Source organism: Physella acuta, unplaced genomic scaffold, assembly GCF_028476545.2.
Source record: "Physella acuta isolate Inbredline_101_S28 unplaced genomic scaffold, ASM2847654v3 ptg000180l, whole genome shotgun sequence".
NCBI classification, from domain to species: domain Eukaryota; kingdom Metazoa; phylum Mollusca; class Gastropoda; family Physidae; genus Physella; species Physella acuta.
The window spans coordinates 238,051-264,476 of NW_026731699.1; the positions used below are offsets into that span (position 1 = coordinate 238,051).

A 26,426-nucleotide genomic window follows, 5' to 3' on the forward strand; every position below is an offset into this window, starting at 1 on the left:
ACCAAACAATGGCTTCTTCTCTTCTAGCTTGAAGTGAACGAATTGGTTAAGTGTTTCTAGGATAAAAGATGAATATAACCGGAAGTAAGACGGGCTGAACTCCGCTGATAATACCAGGAAATAGAATCCGTCATTTGTGTGTTGCTCTCAGAAGTGACATTGACTTGTGATTGTCATGTTTAGCTTGTGTCATCTTTTTAACTTACTGCTTTGGCTGAGTTTGACTTCCGCTTTAAGTACAAACTCTTAAAAAACTTCAAGTACAAACTAACCGATAAAGGTCACAGTGCAGGGCTTCAAACTTGAAGTACTAACTAACCGAAAATTGACGGGCCTCACCACTTCATGTATAAACTAACCGATATGGCTTTGAAATAGGTGTCATTAAATATTTGAACTGGCATAAAAGCTAGTCGAGAAATTCTAGTGATGCAATGCCAGTCAAGAAATGTCAGTCGAGAATCCCAGTTAAGAAATTCCAGTCAAGAAATGCCGTAGATATACCTGTGGAGAAATACCAGTCAGGAAATGCCAGTCAGGAAATGCCAGTCAGAAATGCCAGTCAAGAAATGCCAGTGAAGAAATGCCGTTGAAGAAATGCCAGTCAGGAAATGCCAGACATCGATTGAGGAAGAAATGATGTGTGCATGTCCTGAGTTGAGATGACGTAATCACGAGAAACTGTCAAACTGGTGGTAGTCGATCATCGGGCTCAGGCGAGGGGAGGGTGGGTCAGAGAGTGCGTATGGTTAAATCCATTGGTGTGGTTCGATGTGTGGGTGTATGGGGGGGGGGGGATACTTGCATTGGTGGTTATTTATGTGGGATATGTTTTGGTTGGTTTGGATTTTTCAATGGGGAATTCGTTTTCTATTATTTATTTTTTTGGATTATTAGAATATAACAATCGGTAACTTAAGATAATGGGGGATGGGGGATTGTAATGATTTTGTTTTAACTTTGTTTTAAAATAATGCAAGTATTATTGTACTGTGAGTCATCAGAGAACAGATAACTAGAGGTTATTCATTATCATAAATAAGAAAATTAGAGCTAGTATTAAGCCCAGAGGCGTAGCGAGGGGGGGGGGGGGGGCGGAGGGTGCGGCAAAAAAATAGCAAAATATATAGAGAAAAACTTGAGAGGGGGGTGCAAATCGAAAGTTTGAAGGGGGGTGCAAATCGAAAATTTGATAGTTTGTCCCCGGGAAGGGTCGCCACGCCTCTGGGGGTGACACCATTAAGTTCCGCACCGGGTGACACCCGACCTCGCTATACCACTGATTAAACTTAGTAGGTTCATACAAGTCCTCGTTACTTTAACAAAAATGTTATTTTATATCAGTAATCTGTCAATTGGATTATTCACATACTTAAGTATATTCTCATGCCTAAAAACATTTAGATGGTTACGTAACACTGACAAGCATAAAGAGCATTCTGTCGTAGTTAATGACCGATGCTTTTATTACGTCATCCATTTTTTTTTTCAAATAAAAATCTCCAAGCCCCATTGGCTGTTTTATAACTTAGGCTTGTGGGACAGGAAATGACGTGGTATATTGGCAGCAACGGAGGAATGAGCCGCGTCCGTTACGGCCAATTAGATACGTCCGGGATAATCTTTGCTAAGATACCCGTCTAGTATCTTAATCCCTCAAAATTTTATCTAGCTTTTTTTAAGTGTCAGAAAAAAAATTTTAAAAAATGTGAAATTTTTTTTTAATGTGTATCCTACAATTAACTAAACAAAATATATGCTTATATAATAACCTTCATTTTCTAATTTATTTTTAACATGATAGCAGTAACGAAATAAAACACAATTTCAACGCATTCTTTTTGTTTCATTTTGACATAAGCCACTTTACAATATGATCCTAATAGCCTTGTTTTGTTTTTTAAACTCATCTTGTTAAATGTATTAAAAAACATGAGTGTCTGAAATAAATATAGAAATGGTCAAATAAGTCTTCGTTCGTCTCCAAACCCGAATGTCTAGAGTTCGAATCACCCCCCCCCCCCTCCCCCCACCGCCCACCAGCTGTGAGGTACCTGGATCAAGTTGAGGAAAGTAAAGACGGTTGGGCATAGAAGTACCACACTACCCCTTCGTGTATATCCTAACGCTGTAACTTTTCTGCCCTGATAAAAGCTTCTGTCTGTGTCAAATTTTCAAGACACAGCGAACACCACTTGGAGCTTTTAAATTTTTAACCAGTTGACTTAATGGACGTCCGCGTCGTTCGCTCCTTGCACGCCATTCAAACCTTCATCCTTTTCTCACTTCTCCTGATCAGAAATCCATTTGGCGTTTTCCCCACCCTAAAGTTATGGTCCAACGTTTCTGTTTGCTAAAGATGGCCACGGTTATGTCCCCTGATTTAAACGGAAATGAGCTAAGAAAATAATGGAAGAGGAGGGGAGGGAACTAGTTTTCATCTTATTTCGTCTTTCTTTAACGTACAAGCAATCCTATTTCCGTTCCATTTACACGGCCAGGGGAGTTAGAAGGGGAGCAGGGGGTGGGGGGGGGGGGGGAGTCAGACGATTGGGGGCACTAACTCTGAAGTTATGATCGGTTTGGGCCTGTGTTAGAAATGTAGGCGGATTATAACTCAGTGTCTTACACTGGCCCCACTGTTGATGCTAAGCTAACCTTTACCCGTGTGTTTGTTAGGACTGTAGGTTTCAATCTACGACTCCGGCCGGCAGAGGTTTAACAGCTTGGTTTTATTAACATCGTAAGCCAATCTCCACTACCCTCCGACTAAGTACGGGACGTCATGTATGGGACGTCATGCACGGGACGTCATGTACGTGACGTCATGTGCGGGACGTCATGTACGGGACGTCATGTACGGGACGTCATGTACGGGACGTCATGTATGGGACGTCATGTACGGGACGTCATGTACGGGACGTCATGTACGGGACGTCATGTATGGGACGTCATGTACGGGACGTCATGTACGGGACGTCATGTACGGGACGTCATGTACGGGACGTCATGTACGGGACGTCATGTACGGGACGTCATGTATGGGACGTCATGTACGGGACGTCATGTACGGGACGTCATGTACGGGACGTCATGTATGGGACGTCATGTACGGGAGACATGTACGGGACGTTGTACGAGACGTCGTGTGCGGGACGTCATGTGCGGGACGTCATGTACGGGACGTCATGTACGGGAATTCATGTACGGGACGTCATGTGCGGGACTTTGTACGGGACGTCATGTACGGGACGTCATGTACGGGACGTTATGTACGTCATGTACGGGACGTTATGTACGTCATGTACGGGACGTCATGTACCGGACGTTGTACGTGACGTCACGTACGGGACGTTGTACGGGACGTTATGTACGTCATGTACGGGACGTCATGCACTGGACGTCATGCGTGGGACGTCATGTACGGAACGTCATGTACCGGACGTTGTACGTGACGTCACGTACGGGACGTCATGTACGGGTATACGGAATCACATCAAGCACGTGTCTATAATGTGACGCAACAATCTATCTTTGAATTTAACGAACTAGACGAGACTTCCCGACGCCAGACAAAGACACAATATCACCTATGGACTCCTATTTCAGACTGCTTTTATTTTTTAATTATTTCCATAGCCTTTGTCCAATCAAGAACAAACTACAAGTCACCAGTTGTTATTCTTATTCTTCTTCGTTCTTAATTTAAGTGTTGGAAAGGATCCCCCTCCAACACAATTAAGAGGCCATTGACTCCGATTTCAGCCTGCTTTTCTTTTTGGAAAAAAAGCTTTGTCCAACCAAGAACAAAATACAAGACAGAATTTGTTCGAACTCGAGACTTTTCGGTTTAGCAGCCATGAGCTTTACCGACTCGACCACGCCGACCCCTACCAGTTGTTTGATTTTGGAGTTTCCGAGATGAGTTGCTGTCCCAACCATCAAGCCGTATCTGCCCGGGGGTTAGAGCTCGGGGAAAGTCTCGGTTTAGCAACAATGAGTTTTACCGACCTGACCACGCCGAACTATTATTTATTTATTTACTTAAATTATACTTCAACACAAATGTGCTACAATCACGCCCTAACCCGGGGCACACCCCCCATCTCAGATGTCGGACGCCCTTCCCCCAAAGTATTTCACTCTCCCACCCCACTATTGAAGGCCCTCCAGCCATATTGTTTGACGCCCTTGTATTTATAAAGCATCGCATCCTCACACACAAACAGCCAACCAGCCCACCATAACCTAACCCCCCCCCCCCCCCCCATCTCCCAACCAGACACATTCACGATGTTTTGCGTGCATCTCTCCCTCTTTGTAAATCCTAAACGAAATGAACATTTCTAAAACAAATTACCAAATTAATTAAAGCAACGCGTTAATTACCGCATGTGGCATAACACAATTAACATAACGAGCTCCATATTTGCCAGAGAAAATAAAACATTTTTTTTACCACCCATCAATTGTTCTCTGAAGTTTAAATACTTTTTTTTCTTATCTCCCATCAGTTATCATTCCCTTTGTTTCTTACGTCCCTTGAATTGTTGTTCTGTATTATACAACAAGCGCATAATGAACACAAATAAAAATATACATGGCTCAGCTAGCATTCTAATTGTTCCTGTTTGCTTTAGTTTCATTTTTAAGTTTATAAATTAATGCAGCAAGTTGGTGTTTTTTTCTTAATGTAATCCCTGGACAAAAGGCTAGGATTGTTTTTTTAGTGTTGGAATAGAGTTATGATGTGTTCCATATCGAAAGCTTTTCTGTGATGAGTCAGGGCCGGTTACTCTAAGAGGTTATGTCTCATATAGAGTCGTGATATGGAACAGCATACTTCAGTCCAAATGTACAACTGTACAACTGTACTTCTCCCCCCCCCCCACAGCCACACACACCAATGTACCATCCACAAACAAGACTGTAATCCCTCACACCACCCCCCCCTGCGCCCCACACACCCACACCAATGTACCATCCTACACATCACTATGTCTTTCTCCCACACCAACGTACAACCCCTCACAAGACAGTTACATCCACCTCACATGATAATACCATCCCCCACACGACGGCACTGCTTCCCCACACCAGTGCACCATTCCCTTACATGATAGTACCACCCCCTCAGGACAGTACTCCCATCCCCCACAAGACAGTATCCCCTCCCCCACAAGACAGTATCCCTTCCCCCACAAGACAGTACGCCCACCCTCACAAGACAGTACCCCCCTCCCCCACAAGACAGTACTCCCTCCCCCACAAGACAGTACCCCCTCCCCCACAAGACAGTACTCCCTCCCCCACAAGACAGTACCCCCTCCCCCACAAGACAGTATCCCATCCCCCACAAGACAGTATCCCCTCCCCCACAAGACAGTATCCCCTCCCCCACGAGACAGTATCCCCTCCCCCACAAGACAGTATCCCCTCCCCCACAAGACAGTACCGGTCACCCACAGCGCAGTACCAGTCTTCACATCTTTATAAAAATTCTATAACCACATCCACATCAACCTCCCCCCTCCCCACCCACCGACTTCCGTAACCCACCCCACCCCCTCCTACCACAATTCACCAGACTTCAATAAACAAACCACAATAATTCGACTAGATTTCTCTCCCCCTTGCTGATACAGAACGCAATTACCTCACCCTTAGACGCGACTCATTTATTATGTACACATCTTTAATTCCCGATACTCACTCCCGACAGCGTGCCCGGCCGTGCACTCAACTTGCCGGGAATGTCCAACAACCCCTCTCAACATCCACAGGTGTTTGTGAAGGAGAGGGGGGGGGGGGGGTGTGGGGGTGGAGTGGGGTGAGGATGGAGCGATTATCTTCCTCCAACGGCACGACACCGGTTTTAATTACCCACAACCCATCTGATACCGAGTTCCCGGCTAATCAGTTTTCTCGGCTTACTGCAGGTCACGTGCTTTTCCCGATACCCGCCTACGTCATCAACAGCTGTGCGTGTATGTGTGTATGTATGTATGTATGGTGGGTTGTGTAAGCCCGCACTGTGCAGAGCGTGGAGACCAACTCATTCATAATGAATCGAATAAGAACCCCGGGTACAAGAATAGAATCATTGCGCTTGAATTAAGGTTTAGATTGGTCGAAAAAAAAACCCACCGGAATCGATTTCCGACCCAACAATGTGCGGAGGTTGGTCGAGAAAGAACAATTTTCTCGGCGTTTCCTACCACTGGCATTGATCTGTTCTACACTGCTGTGGGCTGTTACGTCTTCCAATAGCTCGATTTATTATTGTCGCGACTGGTTATTGTTAGAGTGCAAATCGAATTAAGGCCACGAGGGTTTTAGCGATGCAGTGCCAGGATATTAAAGACAGGTATAGCCGTGTCAGGATAGAAAACATAGCCGGTGTATCAATACATGTGTAGGGGGCGGCGTGGTCGGGTGGGTTGGAGAGCGAATGATTGCCAACTCCAAAAGCCGGAGTTCAGAACCATGGGCAGATGAGGCTCGTTAGCTGGGGACGGTAACCAAACTAGAAGGGACACCTCCAAAATAAAACAACTGCTGTTTTGTAGCTTGTTCTTGAATAGACAATGGCTATAGAAGCATAATCAGAAAGCAATGCAAGCTTTTAAAGTCGGAAGAAACTACCTATATGGCGCTTAACATATTGAACCGTAATACTTTATTGTTTTGGAAGCAATTCTTTTAAATATAACATGAAAACAATATATATATATATATATATATATATATATATATATATATATATATATATATATATATATATATAGATATATATAGACATAACCCTAGAGGGCACAATTTTTGTGTGATCACAAATCCCATAACAATCACAATTAAATATTTATCGAGGCTTTCGTAATTTTCAAAATTTTCATGAAAATATAATTTTGAACGTATCAGCTATGCTGGCTTTGATATTTTTAAAAGGTCCCTTTTTTTTGTAGGGTTTACATAAAATTCAAATCGCCCTCGAATGGTGCCCAGGCAGGAATTTGACTCACGGTGATTCGAAGATGGGTGAACGTTCTTCGTTGGACGTGCGTATTTGATTGAAGCTGTACACGTTTTGTTTTCTAAATAAATATTAAAAAATCAAGACAATCAATTTTCGATGTGGTACAAGAGTTATTTTACCATACATAATATTCATATTGATTTGTCAATACTTTTTTATAATAATTAGCCAGCGATTGTGTTAACTTAAAAAACCGATAACTTCCAAAATGTGAAGACTTTTTCGTATAATTAGCACGTTTTATTTTTTACAGAAAATAATTACAGTTTTACAGTTAAAATAGGAGATTCGATTTATTTTAACGAGGTAGGCACACCTTTTGTTCTTGGGGCTTGCAGAACAAACTTTTGCCCCTGTGAGTTTCGATGAAAAAATTTTGCTCGTGAATTTAGGTGAATTATTATACCGCTCGATAAAAGATACATTTACTGCATGTAATTGTGAAAAAAAAAATTCTGCCCTGTGCGTGTAACAGGCACAACATCTGCCCTGTGAGTGGCATTTAATAGCTCTGCCCTCCCTGGCATGTAGTCTATCACAATTATCGAACTCCCCCCCCCCCCCACATTTTTAAGACAATACTTGAACCCTATTGCATTTCCGGAGATTTCCGATAAGATGTAATTTCCAATGACGTAAGCATCGTTAAAAAAAACTTGATTATTATTGCAAAAAATGTAAAAAGAAAAAAAATCGAAACATAATATGTTTTAGCGTCATAGGACTGTTTTTCCCAATAACTCGTTCTTGTTTTTATAACCGTCTTGACATATTTTGGGAGAAAGAAAAATAAAACATGTCCAATTGCTGAATAATGGCTATTTATTTTAAAAGCTTTTATTTTTACCAGTCAGGAATTGTGTTTCCTGTCCTAACAAAGTATGCACCGGATTCACCTCCAAAGTTTGGACGTAATAAAAAAATCCTAATTGTATTAAAGTATTACGCTACGATAAGGTGATTTGACGCAAAGGACAAGTTACATTAATTTCTTTAATTTCTGCTTAATTATGTTTCATGTCTTTAAAATTACGATATAATTAGAAATGTCAAGTTGAGAGAAATTTATTTTTTAGTGAAATTTCCTAATTTTAGTGAATTTTTATATTTGCTAAAGCATCAACTGGAAGTAATTAATTACTTTTTAATTTGCTTTTCGTTGATAAAATTATCAAATATCCATGACCAGACTTGCCGAGGCCCAGGTGTCGAGAAATTAATTCCCCCATATCTTAGACGCGGGTGCTAAATTTTTAATTCCCTACACCCCGCCAAACTTGACTGTAGACTTTAATGTATTCATCCCTCTATGTCTAGCCAGACTAGCGGTACATAATTAATTTGATGTCGCGTCTCAAACACAGGTGTGTAATTAACTCGCCCTTAACTTAATTAATCAACACGAGAAAAAGATTACCTAACCTTTTTTATGCTTACACAATTCCAATTAATTCCCGACTTGCTTCCAATATTCGGCCTCCTCCTGTCCTTAAAGCGTGGTCACGTGATGGGGCAATATCTTGAACAACACCCCCTACCCCAACACCACCCTACCTCAAAATACCCACATAACCCCCAACACCCCCCTACCTCATAAAACCCACATAACCCCCAACACCTTTCTACCTCAAAATACCCACATAACCCCCCCCCCCCCCAACACCCCCTACCTCAAAAAACCCACATAACCCCCAAAACCCCTTTACCTCATATAACCACATAACCTCCAAAACCCCTTTACTTCATAAAACCACACAACCCACATAACCCCCACCACCTCACGCCCCTAACCTGCTGACATGACCTTGACCTTGGCGCCGAAACGTCTCCGCTTAACTCGTCCTCACGGCAGACTTAAGAAAACACCAACTCTATATCTGTCTCCCGTACAACCCCCACGGCGCATGCGTCAATGTTAATTGTATTTATATTTAAGTTATTGAGCCGTCTTATGATGTAGGGTGCGGGAATAATCTCTGGGAATATCCGATAGTGCGCAGCGCTTGGGTATTTATCAAGCCATCTCTAGGCAAGAAATAGATTTGTCCATGTTTCGAACTGCACTCGCGTGTATGAGAGATAGCGCTTTGGATGCTGGAGGGTTGTTTAGAGAATTATGTTGGCGCAAGCAGGGATGGCTTCGTTTAGATTAGGTTTATTTCTTCCACATAATTGGGCAGTTGGGAGTCGTACATTATGATACACTGACCTTTGAGGTCAAGATCAAGTTTAGGATTCGGAATAACTTATATTACTATAGAAATTATATTAGCGCGTGTATACATACATATATATATATATATATATATATATATATATATATATATATATATATATATATATATAATATACGTGTGTATATATATATATAATATACTTATATATTATAATATATATATATATAATATACGTGTATATATATATATATATATATATATATATATATATATATATATATATATATATATATATATATATATATATATATATATATATATATATATATACGTATATATTCGTAGTTTTATAAATGTGGAAAAGAATGTTTTTACTACGAATAGCTTAAGACTAGTGGTAGAAGAAGTCAAGTAAACCTGGGCGTCTAGGTCTACATCTGAGAGTTGGGGTGGGGTGGTACTATCATGTAGGGAAATGGTGCACTGGTGTGGAGAAGCAGTAATTACTTCAAAAAACGGAAGTGCTGTAACGAAGTGTGGTTCTCATGACATTACGTGCTCTACATATTTAAAATTCACCACATGTGATATCTCAAATGAAGAGTTCTCTTTTCGACTTTTGTGACACGTGTTAAGCGATGTGTTACTCGGATGAGGTTTAGAAAAATTACATCAAAGAAACAAGAACAATGTACAGGTAATTCTATAAGCACTTGCTTTCAAATAATCGTTATTTTTTTCTCGCGACAGATGGCAGGGTTTTTGTTTTGATAGAGTACATGCAATTTGCTGGTTTAATTGAAATTAGATGAGTATATAATATTTGGAGGATTGCATAAATTCCTATGTGCATGTGTGATTTAAAAATCAGCGCCAAACATCACGTAGTTGTAAAAAGAACTTTCAATCCGTCAACGTACACATTAATTTAGTTTAGCTTACACCAACGTTATGGTATTACTTTCTAAGTAAGAAATCACTTACATATTGAACATAATAATATATTATTAAACAGATAATTAATATCTAGTTTCTGCTTTTTAATAAATTACATTTTTACTGTCACAAGTACATACAGAAACTTCTAGATACTAAAAAGAAAATGTTTACATTCAATATTTGAAACAACATTGTGAAAAAAAATTGTAGAGAAACGAAAATAATCGGAAAAAATTAAAGGGAGATAAATATTGTCCACTAGCTTGTCAACATCGATTAAGGCCCTTATTCATCCTAAAGTCATCTTTGTCCTTAATTTTTCCATGTATTACCGTTCACGCAAGAATTTAGAAAAATATTTACAGGTAATTTGTTGCTGAAATGTCGAAACTCAATTGGGAGGATTAGGTAATTAATCTTTTATGATAATGTTATTAGTTTTTTAAAATAATGTGTTTAATTTTATGATAATGTTATTAGTTTTTAAAAATAATGTGTTTAGCAAACCTTGTTGACCGTAAATGTGTGTAACATGTTATGTTAAAAGTCAATTTGTTTAACATGTTATGTTGGCAGTCAATTTGTTTAACATGTTATGTTGGCAGTCAATTTGTTTCACATGTAATGTTGGCAGTCAATTTGTTTCACATGTTATGTTGCTGTAAATTTGAGTAACATGTTATGGTGACTAAATTTCTGTAACATGTTCTGTTGTTGGTATGCGCAGCAAAGGGGGGAGGGGGGGGGGGGAGTCGCAAAGTGGCGGGTGATGTTCTATATCTGTAAAGGTTTTCTATAGGTAATATTGGAGATCTACGTGCAATTTTTAGTTTATTCATTTTAGTTTCATTTTATCTGGTATGTTTGTAGTTATTTATGTGAGGGAGGTGGGTGAGTCTACTTTGATAAATGTAAACTTGGGAATTATTCTTAAACCATGGGACGCATATCACATTAGCGATTTATTCCCACGTATTGAACGAAATGCTTGACCATCAGAATCCACAAAACTAAAATTTCTCGCCAATCTGGTATCCAATACCTGAGGACTTGGTGAACTCTGATCCGGACTGGCGAAAACATGATCTCACAAACAACAACACTGGAAGAATCATTTGCAGGTAAAGCTAGTCAAAACAAAACACAAACACGAATTATCTCCCTGTAACAGATATGATAGTGATGAAGCCAAGCAACATAACTCTGTTTTCACACTAACTCTTCTTCCACTTAGCCTCGAACTAGCGGTGTAAAAAGAGTTCACGTTCGATGCTACGAATTGAGGGCTATATTCAGAAACGTTTAGCAACGTTTAAATCAAGGTACACTTAGACCTGAATTTCACCTGATTTTTTTTTGGCTAAGTTAAGACGAGGTAGTCTGGTCAGCATCATGTCCACCCATCCCATACTCCGCTAGACGCCGGGGGGGGGGGCAGCTTGTCCCAAGGGCCCACTCAAGCACTGGAACTCAAGGCTTTACGGTCATAACTCGTGTGCTCCCTCGCTCAACCACGTCGTTCCCCTGTTTCTTTTAACAGCTGGATTAAACAACAGAATTAAAATTTTAAATTCATTTTTTTTAAAATACACGAATGAACAAAAATGTCAGTGGTATGCTGTCATGTGGAAGATTTTGATGCCAACTTGGGTTGGTTTAAATTTAAATTAGCCAGACATGATAGAAATATTTATTAATGAACGAATCCAAAACAAATCAATAACCAAGCCGTATCGTTTAATTAATTCCTTCATTATACAAACTCAAAGCTATTTTCGTAATATTAATTGGACAGAGCTTTTTGACCGAAGTTAATTAATCACATTCATTCGCTACATGTTGATGCAGGTAAACACATTAAGGCGGAGGTGGGCGAGGGTTCTGTTGGTATAAAATTTTACGTCTTAATTTAATTTCAATCAGATGGTGAGAAATAGCCGGGGCTTGTCCAATTAACTAATTGCAGCACAGTAAAATACAATTATTTTAACCATGGCGCATTAGTTCCCGTGCTAATGTTAACACTTTAGACCAACTAGCGAGCCTTTTACCAGCATGTGTTTTACTTCAGATGCGCGGGGAGAATTTAATTAATTAAGAAAAAAAAATATTTTAAATCTCAGGCGTTCCCCGCCGGCCGTGAAAAGAAATCTCCTAATTAGATGTCTGCTAATTAATCAGTGTTTTCTCACTCGTTAAGGAGAAATGCGATTAGTTCGACGATGTGGGATTAATTACGTGGTGTTTGCGGATTTAAAATTAACAACAGTTCAGCTTCGAATTACCCGATTAATTTTTAAGGGGGAATTTTTCGTTATTCAGTACATATTTCTAAAACCTCAGCGGGTAGGGGGGTGCTATGTAATTAGGTTTATAGTTCTACCTGCTTCAAGTATAGTCCTATTTGCGTCATATATTGATCTATACACTTCACTTATAGTCTTTCACGTGTATTACTTGTGTTCTTTATATCTGTTGTCAGTTTTATAAAAATCATATATATGTCACACCATGAACTGTGATATGGAGTCATATATGTCATATATGTCACTTACACCATGAACTGTGATATGGAGTCATATATGTCATATATGTCAATTACACCATGAACTGTGATATGGACTCATATATGCCATATATTATGTCAGCTATACTCTGAACTCGTGATCTGGAGTCATATATGTCATATGTCAGCAATACTCTGAACTCTTAATCTGGAGTCATATATGTCATATGTCAGCAATACTCTGAACTCGTGATCTGTAGTCACTAATACTCTGAGTCATGTAGTTAAACATATTTTTCATAGTTCAGTTAGTGTCGGCCAATAATGTCCTTTGTATTTTTTATTTTGTCCTCTATATTTAAACAATTATTGTCCTCCCTTATTAAGTTACTTTCCTATATGTCCTATTAGGCTTAGCTATTGTCCTTCATGGTTATTCAAATGTCCTCAATACTTCAGCTACTGTCCTCTGTCCTACTAGGTTTAACAACTGTCCTTCATGGTTAATATCCTCATTATTTCAGCTAACCTCCTATGTCCTACTAGATTTAGCAATTTCTTATTCTGATAGCTTCATGAAACCTATGTAAAAATGGTGAAAGCTAAAAGCGCTCCCGTCAGGCTCTGTGCAGAAGGTCTAGGGGCGGGGGGGGGGGGAGGACCCAGACGAAATAAAACCATCAGGTGGATTCAAATTACCGTGAACACCTGTAATTAAGAGAAAGGTAAAAATGTAATTAAATGTACCTTGGATTACACTAGAAGGGCGCACCAAATTGTGAGAGATCGGGCGAGTAATTGCATCTGCTCATTTTAAATGGTGCGTTTATTTGCGCTTTTAAAAAAATTAAAATTGCGTTCGGTTAAATCGGATTAAAAAGGGACTGCATGGTCAAATGTAGGGCTACTCTTGAGGTTTAAAGGTCATTCGTTGAAGGTCATGACCTTGTGTTGAAGGTCATGTCAATGACATGCAGGTGCTATATTTCACAATGTTTACTTGTGCTCACAATTTGTGCTATCATTCAATTTAAAGACACATTGCACTAATGTTTTCAATTTTACAAGGTGAACTATCATTCTCTATTATATTTATTTATTTATAAAAATGGCTGTTAACTTTCTAGACTCTTAGGCAAAACATGAAACAATTTAATAATAAATAGCAGCTCGTTCTATCAAAACATCTAATTAAAATCTATTTTCGTTTTCTCTGTATTCATAAACTATAATACATCAAGGTATTCAATATTGCATTTGAAATATTTCTAACATTTGATTCTAACATGCTTGCTAAGACAAGGAAATTCAGAAAACTAAATCCGCAAAAATAATTGGTTTGGCGTCGATTCTAAATAATGCCAATTGGCTTAATGATATTAACATTGGGTCATTCCTAAAAATAAAAAATAAAATTTAAATTTAAAAAAAAAATAACTCGTAAATATCAATAACTGTATTAGTACTGAACATTTACTGTATTAATATTATTGATATATATCTGTATGAACTCTAAACTATCGCTTACAATAAGAAATAACATTGATATATCTCTATATTAGCAATCATTTACAGTAAGAAACAATATGGATGCCTTTATGTTTTAACTCTAGACAAGCATTGACTTTTCGTAAGAAACCGCAGCAATGCTCACTGATATGTTTGTCGTTTCAATGAAATGCGATCATCCCAGTTCTAGGCATCGCTGTAAATAATTGATGGCTGTAAGATGATACCAAGGCTTCAAGCTAATCCGCTTCGTGGCTTTGGGTTACCAAGATTTCAATTTAGAAATTCTACCCCGGGGGTCAGGACGTGGAGTGGGGCTCACACGTAGAGTAGATGGTTGGGAGTTATAAACAAGTATATATATATATATATATATATATATATATATATATATATATATATATATATATATATATATATATATATATATATATATGTATATATATATATATATATACATATATATATATATACATATATATATATATATATACACACACATATATATATATATATATATATATATATATATATATATATATATATATATATATATATGTATATATATATATATATATATATATATATATATATATATATATATATATATATATATATATATTACTCCCTCCCTCAGCCTGATACTTTTTATCTATCCAACTCGCCCCCCCCCACACCCCCACCACCCCCGTTTAAATCACCTCTCTCAATTAATTCCATCATTTGTCCACATCTTCATTATCTTACATCCAACGTTTAAAATACCTGCCATTAAAATTCTCAATATGGCCAACACATTGAACCATTAAGTCCATTAAATATCTCAATATAAACCACACACACAAAACCCACATACATATGCAATGTAATGTAAAGTCTACGAATCATTAAGAAAATAATTCCCATTAAAATGTGTACTCCACTAATGGAACCCACAGACCAAAAACACACTAACATGTTTTCTGCCATTAAGTCTCCAATCTAAATTCGTCTTTATAATTTACTTGCAGCGTATTTTTTTTCTAACTCTATCCTATCAAAACATACTCGTGTTTATCCCTTTAAAAAGTTTTGAACCTAATCAATTGATTTTAATCACGTCTTTTTCTACTTCCCGTTTTAAAATTATTTTTTTTTATACAGAGTTTGATTTTCTTGTGAATAATGTATCGCCTTGGGCTTAACGTGGTGGGCAGGGTAGGGGGGTGGGGGCTGCGGGCTTCATCAGTTGCCTAATGATCCGTGGCTAACCGATTTTAAACTGCTCTGACTAGCACTAGACCGGAGCTGACTTGGTAATACAGCACAGACTGTAGATTGCTCGACTGTAACACGGCGGGGAATGATTTGAAGAATGTAACAATGTTACTGCTTATAAATTAACTGAAACGTTTGTCTAATATAGGCGGCAACCTATAGACACAGGCACACACACACACACACACACACACACACACATATATATATATATATATATATATATATATATATATATATATATATATATATATATATATATATGTATATATATATATATTTATTTATTTATTTATATATATAATATATTTATATATATTGTGTGTGTGAGTTTTGTATGTTGTGTTCTGACTTCTCTTAAAGGACTTTGACGTCAGTAAAAAAAAAAATTGTCGAATAATGTTTATTATATACGTTTTCCTGTGAAATTATTATTTAATGCTAATGGGAAATATTTTCTATTAAAATAAAAAATTCTATTACCGTTTATGTTTGCTTTGATAGTTTTGTCTGATAGATAAATGTTGATGACGAGTTTCGTCACCACTTCGAGGGCTATTAATGCACTTAAATCGATTTAGTCAACTCGATTTAAGGCTAGTTGCTTTACGTCATTACATCCTGCGTTTCTTCCAGGGATCTCTTCGGGGGGGGGGGGGTGCTTAGCGCCCCCCCCCCCCCCCGAAAAAATTCTACCACCCCCCGAACGAAATGAAATTGATATAATTTATATATAAAATATATACTTTTAACAGTGTCCACCCCCCCCCCCCCCCGTAGAAAGTCTACCGCACCCCCCCCCCCCCCCGAAAATTTCAAGTGCCCCCCGGAGAAAAAAGTCTGGAAGAAACACTTATTACATCCCAGTTATAGAAATTGGACAGTTTACTAATACATTTGTGACTCCCAGTATTTTTATTATTTTTATTGTAGTGACTGTGGTACAAAAATATTGGACTATATCATTGGGAATTAGTCTCATCTTTTTGTACTTGTTCTGTTCGAATTTTGGTAACTTTGTGTGGCGTCTATCTTGTGAGGACTTTCATTGTGTTTTGGGGAAACTTTCTTTCATCTCCTTCCTTCGAACTTCTTTAGTCGTGTGCAGTAGCGTAGCGAGGGGCGGGTGGGGGGGAGGGGAACATATGTCCCCGGGCGCCGACCTTAGGTGGCGCCAAAATGGGTTGGAAAAATAAATTGAAAGCTTGAGGGGGGGTGTAAATCGAAAAGTTTGTCCCCGGGAGCCGGGAAGGGTCGCTACGCCCCTGTTCGTGTGTAGTACACACGTTGTTTTGTTGGCTTCTCGGCATATGAAGGGATAATGAAGGGATGATTTGATCAGCACGTTCTCTATCAGGAATCAGGTGTCCATCAAAGTTGGATTTTAGGATTTTAAAAGCACATTTATAACATTGAAATGTAGATATTCAATAGTGTGTATTCCTTGATCTCTATAGAAGTTACATCATTTGGCTTGAGCCTCGTAGAAGCTACAACATTTGTCTATTTTTCTAGTAAAATCTGAATAATTGGTCTATTGTCTCGTAGAAACTACATGATTTGGATATTTTAGAACCTACATAATTTGTCTATTGTATCGTAGAACCTACATCATTTGTCTGTTGTGTCGTAAAAACTACATCATTTGTCCATTGTCTCGTAGAAAATACATCATTTGTCTATTATAGAATGTACAACATTCGAAACTGTATCGTAGAACCTCCATCATTTGTCAATTGTCTTGTAGAACCAACATCATCTGTCTATTGTATCGTAGAAAATACATCATTTGTCTATTGTAGAATGTACAACATTTGACTATTGTATCGTAGAACCTACATGATTTGTCAATTGTCTTGTAGAACCAACATCATTCGTCTATTATATCGTAGAACCTACATCATTTGTCTATCGTCTGGGTCTTATTTTCATCTCCGTGAAGGTAGCCGACTCACGATAACCCGTTGTCGGACACCACGTGATGCCCTTGCCGAACTCCTTACTCCCCCAGACACCGTTCAGGTTGGAGTCCTGACATTTGCCGTACCACCAGGCTCCACGGTAGATTCTGGCGCAGCTGTCGCCGTCTAGGGCGTCGTTGTCCCTGTCGAACGTGCTGAACATTTCATTGTCATGTTGCATTTTCAGAGCATTCCCAGCATTCCCAGAGTAACCTTTGACCTTTAGCCTATAACCATCCGACTCTGAGGACAATTTAAACGAGGCGTATTTCGCAAAGTAGTCAGTGCCGTTATATTTGAAATCGACCCTAAGTTCGTGAGGCGTGGACATGACCAACTCGTGAATTTTCTCGTTGCCCAAATAGAACTCCCCGTTTTCGAAATCTCCAAAGCCGTGTTTGTATTGCTCCCAGCCCCGGTAAAAATGCAAGTGTCCGTTAAATCTTCTCTGGATCAGCGTCCAGCCTCCCCCGTCGGTCTTAGTGTCACACATCACCTGAAATCCGTGTGACAAAATGACCACAGGCCTTGATGTCGAACTCAGCTGCATCTTACATGTTGTAGTCTCAAACGTATCAATGTACAGAGCCCTTCTGATTCTTGCCCTACCTAAAGAGTTGTTTGAATACATATATATAAATATATATATATATATATATATATATATATATATATATATATATATATATATATATATATATATATATATATATATATATATATATATATATATACATATACATATATATATATATATATATAAATAAATAAATAAATAAATAAATAAATAAATAAATAAATAAATAAATATATACATATATATATATATATATATATATATATATATATATATATATATATATATATATATATATATATATATATATATATATATATATATATATAAAGTTTAAACATTTCAGGACAAATGATCTCAGTGCAAAAAAGTATAATTCTGAAAAAATATCACCTTAGAAAATGTACTAACTTTATATCACAACGCAATGTAAAACAGATAGACTAAAAGAAGTTACAGAAAGTTAATTTCCTTAAGAGATCATTCAAACTATACGCACCTACGAAATTATCAACCTCTTCCATTTCAACCAATTAGCCAATCATAAACACATGTATAATCATCGGCCTTCAACATTTTAAACACTAAACAAATTATACGCACCTGTATAATCCTCGGCCTTCAACATTTTAAGCAATAGGCAAACTATATGCTCCGGTATAATTATCGGCGTTCAACATTTGAAACATTAGCCATATTATACGCACCTATCGAATCATCGGCCTTGACCATTGAAAACACTAAGACTAGGCAGAAAACGACGGACATTGTGAGTAGCATCTCCTTAATGAGCGGTGGTGACTTCCCTTTTGTTTTTTTTTATTAAACGAGGGCATGATAATACAGTGGCGTACCATTTCATAACATTCACTCTTTAGGGCAAACTTGTACCCCAAAGCAAATGTTAACTAACGTTGTCTGATGGAAATAATGTATACTTAAATAAAAATTATTAGGATAAAATGATGTAAAATTTTCTATCAAATTCCAGTCAACTTATTTAAAAATTTAAATGTGATTTGTATGTCGGTGACTTTTGTTTATACAAAAATCACATCAAACTCGTCCATCAGTGACAATGTATATACTTTACAAAGTGGAGGTCTGACGACATTCACCTAATTATCTGAACTGTGATTATTCATGAAGAAATAAAGTGTTAGAATATTGAACCTGCGGACAGAGTGTGCTTCTTTAAATCAGGTGGGTTGATTGGCGCCAAATAAGGTGTCCGCGGTCTAGAGGCGGGAATTCCTAAGTCGAGGGTGAATACCTGCAGACAGGTGGTTGTACACGCCTCTGTCGCATTTGGGTGCCGTGAGGAAGAGGTCGCACAAGACCTAACAAAGAAGGTCACATATGCTGCTGATACTTGGTCCCACACACACACACACACACACACACACACACACACACACACACACACACACACACACACACACACACACACACAAACACACACACACATACATATATATATATATATATATATATATATATATATATATATATATATATATATATATATATATATATATATAGGCCTATATATATATATATATATATATATATATATATATATATATATATATATATATATATATATATATATATATATATATATAGGAGCCGCCCTCGTATTTAGGGAGCAAACTACTCAAAATAACACAGTAATAATTACACCATCTGTTGTAAACTAACACTAAAACAGCCCACGTATTTGTAAACTTGACAACCTCGGCAGCAGTGATAAATTGATCCGTTATGATAGAGATGTCAAATTTTAAAACGATTTAATCACCAAGTACTACCCAGTCTGTTCGATGACTTTTATTTCTTTTTTAAAAATGTCATCAGTTAGGCTTTGCTCTTTTATTACTTTTTTCTTGCTCCTAGTGGCGCTTGAGTTAATTTAGTTGCGAAAAATACGAATGAATATATATATATATATATATATATATATATATATATATATATATATATATATATATATATATATATATATATATATGTATGTATGTATATATTTATGTATATAGTTATGTAAACATTTATAAATATTTCTATGTATGTATATATATATATATATATATATATATATATATATATATATATATATATATATATATATATATATATATATATATATACATATATTTCTGTGTATAAATATATACAGCTATTACACTGCCTAGGTTTATAGAGCTGTGCACAGGGACACTACGTTCAATATGAACATCATACAATCCAGATTGAATAGACGGCTAAAGTTCTGTACCGTGCGTCATGTTTTCTTCATGAGAAGTCGTTAGCTTTATCCATCTTCATCACCCTCAACACCCTCCAATGCGGCACCACCCGCGTCCAACAACACGCCCCAACCGCGCATTAATCCCGCTATATTTCCAGTTTATGTTGGTTTCGTGGGGGTCCGCACTACCCCACACAACACCTTGTGGACGAGTTTTAATGCCACACAGGACCAGACCAGGCGCGGGTCGAACTCTCCAGAAAACCGGACAATTGTTACCCCCGCTCGACCTGTGAGACATAAATAGACGGCACGGTGGTTTTATCGTCTGCAATCTCCATAAACAAGACGCAGACAGAGTGTGATTGGCGCCGGTCGCCGGATGTGAAAATATCCTTCGCTGATCAATTCTAATTTTGGCCAAATATTTTCTTCGATGACCGTTAAGAACAGTTGATGGTCAATAAATTTCAATAAAACTTTGTGATTTATATCGAAAGACGGGGTTACCCTTATGTCTGTTGACTTCAGCTATCTAACACGGCGGCGTAGTTTCAGGAGGTCGAAAAATGAGTGTCTCGTAAATTTAGTTTCCTAAGGCGGCTTTATCAGGTGTTTCATACCGTCGTGGTGATGGAGTTTAATGTCACGAGGTTTGGTCTCAACTCGTGGAACATTAATTCTGTCAGAATTATGGGTCATTCAGTCGGGTCGGGTCAGATAGTTGTGGGTCATCCAGATGGGACCTGTCAGAATTATGGGTCATCCAGATATTTTATAAGGAATTTGATTTTTTTAATGGAAGAAAATAAAGACGTCGCAAAACGAATAATATATTTTAAGCTTAATAATTAACACACAGCTTCATAATGAAGTATTTTACTAAATCATGTTTACACTCATCAGTAGATGTAATACAGAAGTGTTTTTAAAATTTAAGACATTTCAGGCAAAAAAAATACGACTCTAACAAACTGAAACCTAGGAATTAGGAATACTTTATCCCACATGAAACAATACAATTTAAGACACACAATGATATAATAAACAACATTAAAGATCTTACCAATACAACTTGTTATTCTTGTTTTACATGTAACAGTATGCAAATACATTTTAACCGTACCCAAATTGGAAAAATTACCATAAAAATAACATACTAGACTATTGTAAACACGAGTCAAAACAATGTTTGACACAAGTTTGACACAAATACGTATCTTCTTAACATGGTGCAACTCATTTATAATTCTCCAATAAACAGCAAACGGTTTCAATCTTTCTCTAAATAATATCATATACAGATACTTCACCATTAGACAATAACACACAACAATAACACTTGCTGTAAATAACATTATCCAGAGGACACCCAGTACTAAACAATAACACAGAACCCAGTTCTCGTCATTAGCATAGACCGTTCTACTCTCTACCCTACAGGGACATAACCACTCAATAAACGATTTCACGGGAGATAACTATTCTGCTTGTGTCAGGGGACAAAACTCAGCCGGGACAAAATTATCCAGAGATCGAAGACAATTGATTTGGGCAATAATTTCACAAGCAACAATAGTGTAGAAATGAGACTGTCTGAAACCGCATGCGATAACTAAGTAATAATAAAACTACTTGGTCTTTGAGACAAACATAAACATTGAGCCATCTTAAAATGACTGGATTAAGTTTCCTGTAATAAAGTTGAGGCTGTAACTTAAAGAAATTATAAGCTCAAAACACCCTAAGCTTGAGCTAAAGTTTGACTCTGTCTAATTCAGGAGCTAAAAAGTCGTGAAAATAACGTCTTGTTAAAAGTTAAAATAGAATCGATATGGTCGGGTAGTTTTTGGTGATTAGATTTTCAATCACCCCAGATGCTAATTCCATTATAACATTGCATGTTGACCCCATCAGAAATTTTCTTGTTTCTGTTAAAAAACAAAATGCAAATGAGATTTTAGTTTAGTCATCTGCTCATCTGTCCACATCCGTCAACACTGGTCCACATGATCCACATTGGTCCACATCCTCCACATTGGTCCACATAATCCACATTGGTCCACATCATCCATATTGGTCCACATAATCCACATTGGTCCACATAATCCACATTGGTCCACATCATCCATATTGGTCCACATAATCCACATTGGTCCACATCATCCACATTGGTCCACATCCTCCACATTTATTCCGCCCTTAAACACATTCGCATCACACTTTTAGACCACTTACCCACTATTTTCCAATTTCTACAACAAAGTATAAATATACATTTTACTAAATTGAATTTTACAACTTCTTATCTACAAATTAACAATTAAATAATTTTGCAAAAATCTAAGCAATTGTATCTGAACATTCTCAGCTTCTAAAAATAGCAGGGGCTAAAAGTTCTAAATATAGACGGTATAATGGAACCAGTGTGTTGAAATACCTTATAGATTAACACGGCTTATTATCTCGCAGCGATTAAATATTAATGCAAAAATGTGCTGCGGTGTTAACTTCGGTTAAAGCTGGCGTCGTGAGTGTTGGTTTTATTGAGCGTCGGATGTTGATTCTTATTTCAACAGCATATCAAATTTCGCTGGATGTTGATATTTTTTATATTTATTTCACTAGTATTAAAACCTTAGGTTTACACATGTTTCATGTGATAATGTTTACATTTGTTTTAGTATTGTCCTGTTAAATGTGTGTATGTGTTGTTTTGACATTTGATTAGTCAGTAATGTAAATAATATATTAGGTGTATGCTAAGTTTGTTTATGGACTTGACTTATTCCTCTGTGACCCCTCGGGAGCAAAGAGCTGCAATCACACCTCTCATGGGTAGTAAAGGACCGCAATCACACCTCTCCTGGGGAGCAAAGGACCGCAATCACACCTCTCATGGGTAGTAAAGGACCGCAATCACACCTCTCATGGGTAGTAAAGGATCGCAATCACACCTCTCCTGGGGAGCAAAGGACCGCAATCACACCTCTCCTGTGGAGCAAAGGGCTGCGATCACACCTCTCATGGGTAGTAAAGGGCTGCAATCACACCTCTCATGGGTAGTAAAGGACAGCAATCACACCTCTCCTGGGGAGCAAAGGACCGCAACCACACCTCTCCACCGTACTTGGTTTTGGGCGGCTCCCTTTACCTGTGCCCACGTGAGCCCAGCGGTCTTTGCCTCTTCTTTGACTATTCTTCTCCATGGTTTTCTAGGCCAACATTATTTATTCATTGTGAATTTTGAATTTTCTTGAATTTAAAAAGTCCAGATGGCTAATTTTAGAGTATCACACCCTAACCCATTACCATTGCTATTATCTTAAATTGGCCCTTTTTTCTAACTTTAACAGAAACTGGTATACCCAAAAAAAACTAAAATCCCTACTTTACTGTCCTGCTGGGTATCGTAATCGAACCTCCACTTGTTTACAGCACGAAGCAGTCGATTACGACACTATAATGCCATTATATCAAAGCACTGTTTAATCGACTCCAACTCTAGTGTTATCGAGATTAAAAAAAAACACCCCGAGTATTGCCGGAGTATTTGTGTTTAATTACATCGCCTATTATTTTCTCTTCTGTGCAGCGTTAGTTTCGTATAATTTATCATTAACTCTGTCGTTTATCTTTAGTTTCGTAAACATTTCTCTCTTTTTGTTGGCTGTCTCTAGTTGAGTGAACTCAGCTCTTTCTTTTAACTGGACAACGTGCGTCAATCATGGCGGGGCTGTCTCCGGTTAGCGTCAATCATTGCTGGACAACAATAACAACCCAGTCACAAGTCAAGCGGTTATTATATCAATCCAAATGTTTTTGTTGGTTAACTAACAGGCTGTGGTGAGATTGTGTACTTTTGCTGCAAGTAAACTATTACTATAAATTTGTTTTCAGACTACTTAGTTGAATAATAATTGGGTTTGTTGATCCCTGGCATTTTACATCATGCATCCCCCCCAACCCTCTTCCCAATGTTAAAATAATGGCTGACGTAGTCAGTACGGACGATACAACTATTATGAAGAGTTCGGGAAATGCGCTGATAAAACTTGTGGGGGGGGGGGGGGGGGTGAAAACCAATGATCTCGATCAAACAACAACTTTTTAAAAACTTAATTAGGTTAAATTTATTCCAATAAATAAGAGTACAGAAAAGGTTCAGGATTTAAATTAACTGTTTGTGGAAATCATTAATAAAATTAAGGATAAAAAAAATACGATTGCCTCTTGCATTGACCTTTGCGTAAAATAAAAACATTAACCTGTTAAAAATGCAGATAACACATCGATTTAAAAGGACGATCCGAAATTGGTTTGCATCTTATTGATTTTTAACTAACCCGATGACGATTTTCAGAAGTCAATGTTGACCCTTATAACAGGAATTTGTCTTAGACATACAAGAGATAACTAACACACACAATGACAAACAAGATCCACGCAAATTTTAAAGTCTTTGACGCTCTTTTAACACGTGCTGGGAACTCCGATACTTGGGTCGAACATACGACCTTAAGATACTACGAAGAAGTTTAGGGAGACGTAGCTACACATTCACAAGTTAATATAGGACTGGAAATTAAGACACTAAACCTTAAGGCTGGTATTTAAGACACTGAACCTTCAGACTTGAAGTTAAGACACTAAATCTTAAGACTGATACTTAAGACACTGAACCTTCGGACTGGAAGTTAAGACACTAAATCTTAAGACTGATACTTAAGACACTGAACCTTAACATTCAGACTTGAAGTTAAGACAATGAACCTTCAGACTTGAAGTTAAGACACTGAAACATCAGACTTGAAGTTAAGACACTGAACCTCAACCTTCAGATTTGAAGTTAAGACACTGAACCTTAAGCTTAAGACTTGATGTTAAGATACTGAACCTTCAGACTTGAAGTTAAGACACTGAACCTCAACCTTAAGACGTGTCGACAATCCAGGCCAGCTAGAAGGAATCCATTACTTGTGATTGATGGGATATTGAACAGTTTCACCAGCGTCAGTAAAGGTCAAGGCTACGCTAGCTGCTCACTGTGCTAGCTAGACCTTTCTATTTTTAGACACGTCAGGCTAGCTAGACTTTTCTAGGGCCATCTACCACCCGTCTGGTGTTGGGCCATCTACGATTCTTCTAGTCGTTGGGCCATCTACGATTCTTCTAGTCGTTGGGCCATCTACGATTCATCTAGTCGTTGGGCCATCTACGATTCTTCTAGTCGTTGGGCCATCTACGATTCTTCTTGTCGTTGGGCCATCTACGATTCTTCTAGTCATTGGGCCATCTACGATTCTTCTAGTCGTTGGGCCATCAACGATTCTTCTAGTCGTTGTGCCATCCATGACCCGTCAGGTCGTTTGACCCGTCTATTCACTGGGCCATCATCTATCCAACTGTACGATGGCCAAAAAATGACCTATGTATTAGTTGGGCCATCTTTGACCTATATTTAAGTTTGGCCATCTTTAACCTATATATTAGTATGGCCTTTTATATATCTTCTCAATACTTTACTTCACCGTGATAAAGAAGAACAAAAACTGCTAATTTGATCATTGTATCGCCCTTTATATTTGCCGTATGCTAGTCCACAAAGGTGCCTCTTGAAGTTCAAAAGTTGATTTATCCTCTGCCAATGTAATAAATCTATTTTCAAAGGATAGTAAATATCGTTATTTTGCTTTCAACAACAGTTGTAGATTGGTTGAAAATCTTCGTAATGAATTTCACAGATAGTTGCTGATTTGTTGCAATTAAAATTTGACCGCAATTAAGTTTTTTGAAATTTGAAGATATAGCAAGAACACAACCAGAGCTGAAAGTAAAGTGATCATTTAGTCTACCATCTGCGTGAACTTTTACTAACTCATGCAATTGAACCAAAAGGCAAACATGAGCTAGAAGGCTGCTTCAAATCGTAATATCAGGATCGCTTTCAGTAAACCATCTTTAAAAAAAAACATTTTAAAAAAAAGTTCTGTGGGCGAATTTTCAACATTTTCTCAAAAACCTGTCTCGTCCCATACATTGTGTGATACATTGTGTGATACATTGTGTGATGCATTGTGTGATACATTGTGTGATACAAAGCTCTTAAAATGGGGAAGAACTCTAAATGTTAAAAATAAAACTACGTACCTCTAAGCCTCCTATTTACCCCCACCCTCCCCCACCCACTCCGAGGTGTGAACTATCAAGAAT

At 37.7% G+C, this 26,426-nt stretch overlaps 2 protein-coding genes across 4 annotated transcripts in view; one reads left to right on the forward strand and one right to left on the reverse strand.

The window, feature by feature from the left end:
- The window catches only part of LOC131936563 (BTB/POZ domain-containing protein KCTD12), a 79,356-nt gene that overhangs the window by 30,692 nt on the left and 22,238 nt on the right, over positions 1-26,426 (forward strand). The window lies entirely within an intron of this gene.
- Positions 17,333-17,935, reverse strand: LOC131936548 (ficolin-1). The gene has a single exon (XM_059293580.1). The coding sequence runs from the start codon at positions 17,933-17,935 to the stop codon at positions 17,333-17,335; it is 603 nt and encodes a 200-aa protein (XP_059149563.1).

Excerpts from the sequence above, each read along its gene's own strand:
- LOC131936548 (XM_059293580.1), bottom strand. The coding sequence starts at position 17,935 with ATGCAGCTGAGTTCGACATCAAGGCCTGTGGTCATTTTGTCACACGGA.